General features: G+C 37.2%; 1 protein-coding gene across 1 annotated transcript; it reads left to right on the forward strand.

The window, feature by feature from the left end:
• Positions 1-750: 750 nt before the first annotated feature.
• Positions 751-1404, forward strand: LOC120224731 (small ubiquitin-related modifier 1-like). Its single transcript, XM_039222987.1, has one exon. It carries the CDS (start codon positions 800-802, stop codon positions 1166-1168), a length of 369 nt encoding a protein of 122 aa, XP_039078918.1. The 5' UTR covers positions 751-799; the 3' UTR covers positions 1169-1404.
• Positions 1405-3628: the final 2224 nt, after the last annotated feature.

A 3628-nucleotide genomic window follows, 5' to 3' on the forward strand; every position in this document is an offset into this window, starting at 1 on the left:
GAAAACTGTAGAACACAACTTAAAGTTAGGCCATGACAACGGTAGGGTACCTGGGGCACTTTTACTCCAATTCTCAGGTGGCATCACCCTGAGGCCTACTCATTTGATATAAGTCTCTCATAAAGGAATAAAGGCTTCAGGCATAAAGTCACAAGAATGTCACTGGTATGTATTTGGAATACTGGGTCATGAAGGGACCTGGTTAGAACAATATTCATAATAGAACACCTATCTCTGTCCAAGAGATATCAAATGGACAAAACAATATGCAGAATATTATTTAAATATGAGCCTTTAATAGCCCCTCCCCGTCAGCATGTTGGTGCCAACTGGCCAGCCGCAGGCAACCTGTTCCTAGAACCAGAGTCTATAAAGAGAGCACTAACAGCAACAACAACCACACCAACAACAAAATGAGCCTTAAATAAATGCACACACACACATATATATAATAAATACCTCTATCTATCTATCCATCCGTCTATCCATACATTCTTACATACATATACACACATATCTATCTATTATCTATCTATATTTAAATGTAAAACTGGAAGATAGGAAATATGGTAATTGACCACAAAAGACACTGAGACTTTCAGAGAGACCTTCAATAAATCTAAATCCATAACTTAAAAGTAACATAAATACTAATAATACAAATAATCTATGTAAGTCTATAAAATAGAAATAATTTAAAAACCATAGAGTCTAGAGATGGATTTGTAAACCCTGGAACGAGGTTCTGCCTACCCAAGGCCGCTACTGTGCGGAGACCCTGGGTGAAGCCACCATCACCATGTCCGACCAGGAGGCAAAATCTTCAACTGAGGACTTAGGGAATAAGAAGGAAGGAGAATACATTAAACTCAAAGTCATTGGACAGGACAGCAGTGAGATTCACTTCAAAGTGAAAATGACAACGCATCTCAAGAAACTCAAAGATTCATACTGTCAAAGAGAGGGAGTTCCAATGAATTCACTCAGATTTCTCTTTGAAGGTCAGAGAATTGCTGATAATCACACTCCAAAAGAACTGGGAATGGAGGAAGAAGATGTGATTGAAGTTTATCAGGAACAAACAGGGGGTCATTCAACGATTCAGATATTCTTTTTTTTTTTCTTTACCCTCAATCCTTTTTTATTTTTAAAAATAGTTCTTTTGTAATGTGTTCAAAACGGAAATGAAAACTGGCACCCCATCTCTTTAAAACAACTGGTAATTTGAATTCTAGTGCCCATTATTCATTATCATTTGTATTCATTGTGCTGATTTTTGGTGATCAAACCTCAGCCCCCTTCATATTGCCCTCTCCTTTTTAAAAATTATATGTGTGCACAGAGAGGCCACCACCTTTTCCAGGACCGTGCATTTTCAGGCTTGTGATAAATAAGATCGACCAATGTGAGTGTTCATAATGACTTTCCAATTGGCCTGAAGTTCTGGTATGTGATTGCTTCACTCCTGGACTATGACTTTCAGTGGGAGATGGAAGTTTTTCAGAGAACTGAACTGTGTAAAAATGACTTTTCCTTAACTTGAAACTTCTTTTAAAATTTGAGGGTCTGGGCCAAAAGAAGAGAAATATCAGGCTGGAGTCGAGATACAGAGATCATGAGAGTAATGACTAACTCCAAAGATGGCTTCACTGAAGAGAAAACATTTCAAGATAAAAGAAAAGTCTTGTCAGAAGATCCCAGAAAGTTCTGATTTTCATTAGCAGTTAATAAAGTTATTCATGCAGAAGTGTATTCAACAGAACACTGCTCTTTTTGATTTTAATTGTACTTTTTGGCCTGGGATATGGGTTTTAAATGGACATTGTCTGTACCAGCTTCACTAAAATAAACAAAATATTTATTTAAAAAAAACATAGAGTCTATCAATTTACTGTATTGAAGGGCATAAAATGATATTTAGATGAATACATGTTTGTGAATCAAAAGACTTAATTTCTTAACAAATTCAATTACTCTCTAAATATGTAAACTTAATGAACTGCTAAGCAAAATTCCAAGAAAGTATTTTCTTAGTTGTTGAGAATTATTTTAAATGGCACATGATTACATTAAAAAATGACCATAGCAAGAACATATAAAGGTATGTCAGTCTTAAAATATATGGTAAATTCTCTACTATCAAAGAGAGTATCCCACTATTAGAACATAGATGAATATGTTAGTGACATAGAGAACACATTTGAATTGTTGAATTGTGATATCATAAAACATGCATCAATTAGAACTGGTTATTAAGGGATTCTTAGCCAGGGGACTTGGAATGGCTAAACATCAAAATAAATAATATGTATGTTTGGGGGAATCCTAGTCACAGGACTGTTATTATTTTCATAATAAGGTCAAACTTCATGAGGGAGTAAATTCATAGGACTTAACTATATTTTAAGGCAGTGCTTCACCTTGAATGACAAGACTGTCCAGATTGCGAAGGGATGTTGGGTCATCTCAGCACAATGTCAATGTAGATCCCATTCATCTTGCTCTCTTTCCATGCTTAACAAGAAACTTACTGACTATAATTTACCTAAATACATTTAACTAAATGTGGAAAAGACACTGACCATTCAGACAGAATATTTTGGACTTGAGCAAGTAATTTCTCATTGTAAATAAAAAATTGCATTCTTTATTTTGTTTTAGGTAGCAATAATTACTGACCTAAGCAAGATTATCCCTGGGAATTTTAATGACAAAGGTGTGGAAATTCAGCAATATGACCTTACTTTTTAGAAATGTTTCAGGGGGGGCGCCTGGGTGGCTCAGTCGGTTAAGCGTCCGACTTTGGTTCAGATCATGATCTCACGGTTCATGGGTTCGGGCTCTGTGCTGACAGCTCAGAGACTGGAGCCTGCTTCGGATTTTGTGTCTCCCTCTCTCTCTGACCCTCCCCTGCTCACGCTGTCTCTCTCTCTCTCTCTCAGAAATAAATAAAATATTTTAGGGGCGCCTGGGTGGCTTAGTCGGTTAAGCGTCCGACTTTCGCTTAGGTCATGATCTCGCGGTTTGTGGGTTCGAGCCCCGCGTCGGGCTCTGTGCTGATTGCCAGCTCAGAGCCTGGACCCTGTTTCAGTCTGTGACTCCCTCTCTGACCCTCCCCTGCTCGCGCTGTCTCTCTCTCTCCTAGAAATAAATAAAACATTAAAAAAAAAAGAAAGAAATAAAATATTTTAAAAAATGTTTCAGGGGTGCCTGGGTGGCTGTTGGTTGAACATCTAACTTTTGATTTCAGCTCAGATCATGATCCCAGGGTTATGGGGTTGAGTCCCATGTTGGGATCTGCGCTGATAGGGTTCTCTCTCTCTCTCTCCCTCCCTGATCTGCCCTCCTCCCCAGCTCATGCTCTCTCTCCTAAAAAAAAGAAAAGAAAAAAAAATGTTTCTGCTATTTTTTGTACAAAATGTTTTCCAAGATAGAATCTTGGTTTTCCAACCACTAATTCTGTGCACTTTCGATTACATTAGGTGGCTATTTACTATTCTGACATGTTCTATGAAAAAGGGTGATATTGTTAATTTACACATTTTACACCTTAATATGCAGTTAAGTGTGAAAAATGACCAGGTATATATTTTGAAGAAGAAAGAAAGAAAAAAAACAGTATTTGATT

The sequence above is a fragment of the Hyaena hyaena genome, unplaced genomic scaffold (assembly GCF_003009895.1).
Source record: "Hyaena hyaena isolate Hyena2069 unplaced genomic scaffold, ASM300989v1 scaffold_1238, whole genome shotgun sequence".
Lineage (NCBI taxonomy): Eukaryota > Metazoa > Chordata > Mammalia > Carnivora > Hyaenidae > Hyaena > Hyaena hyaena.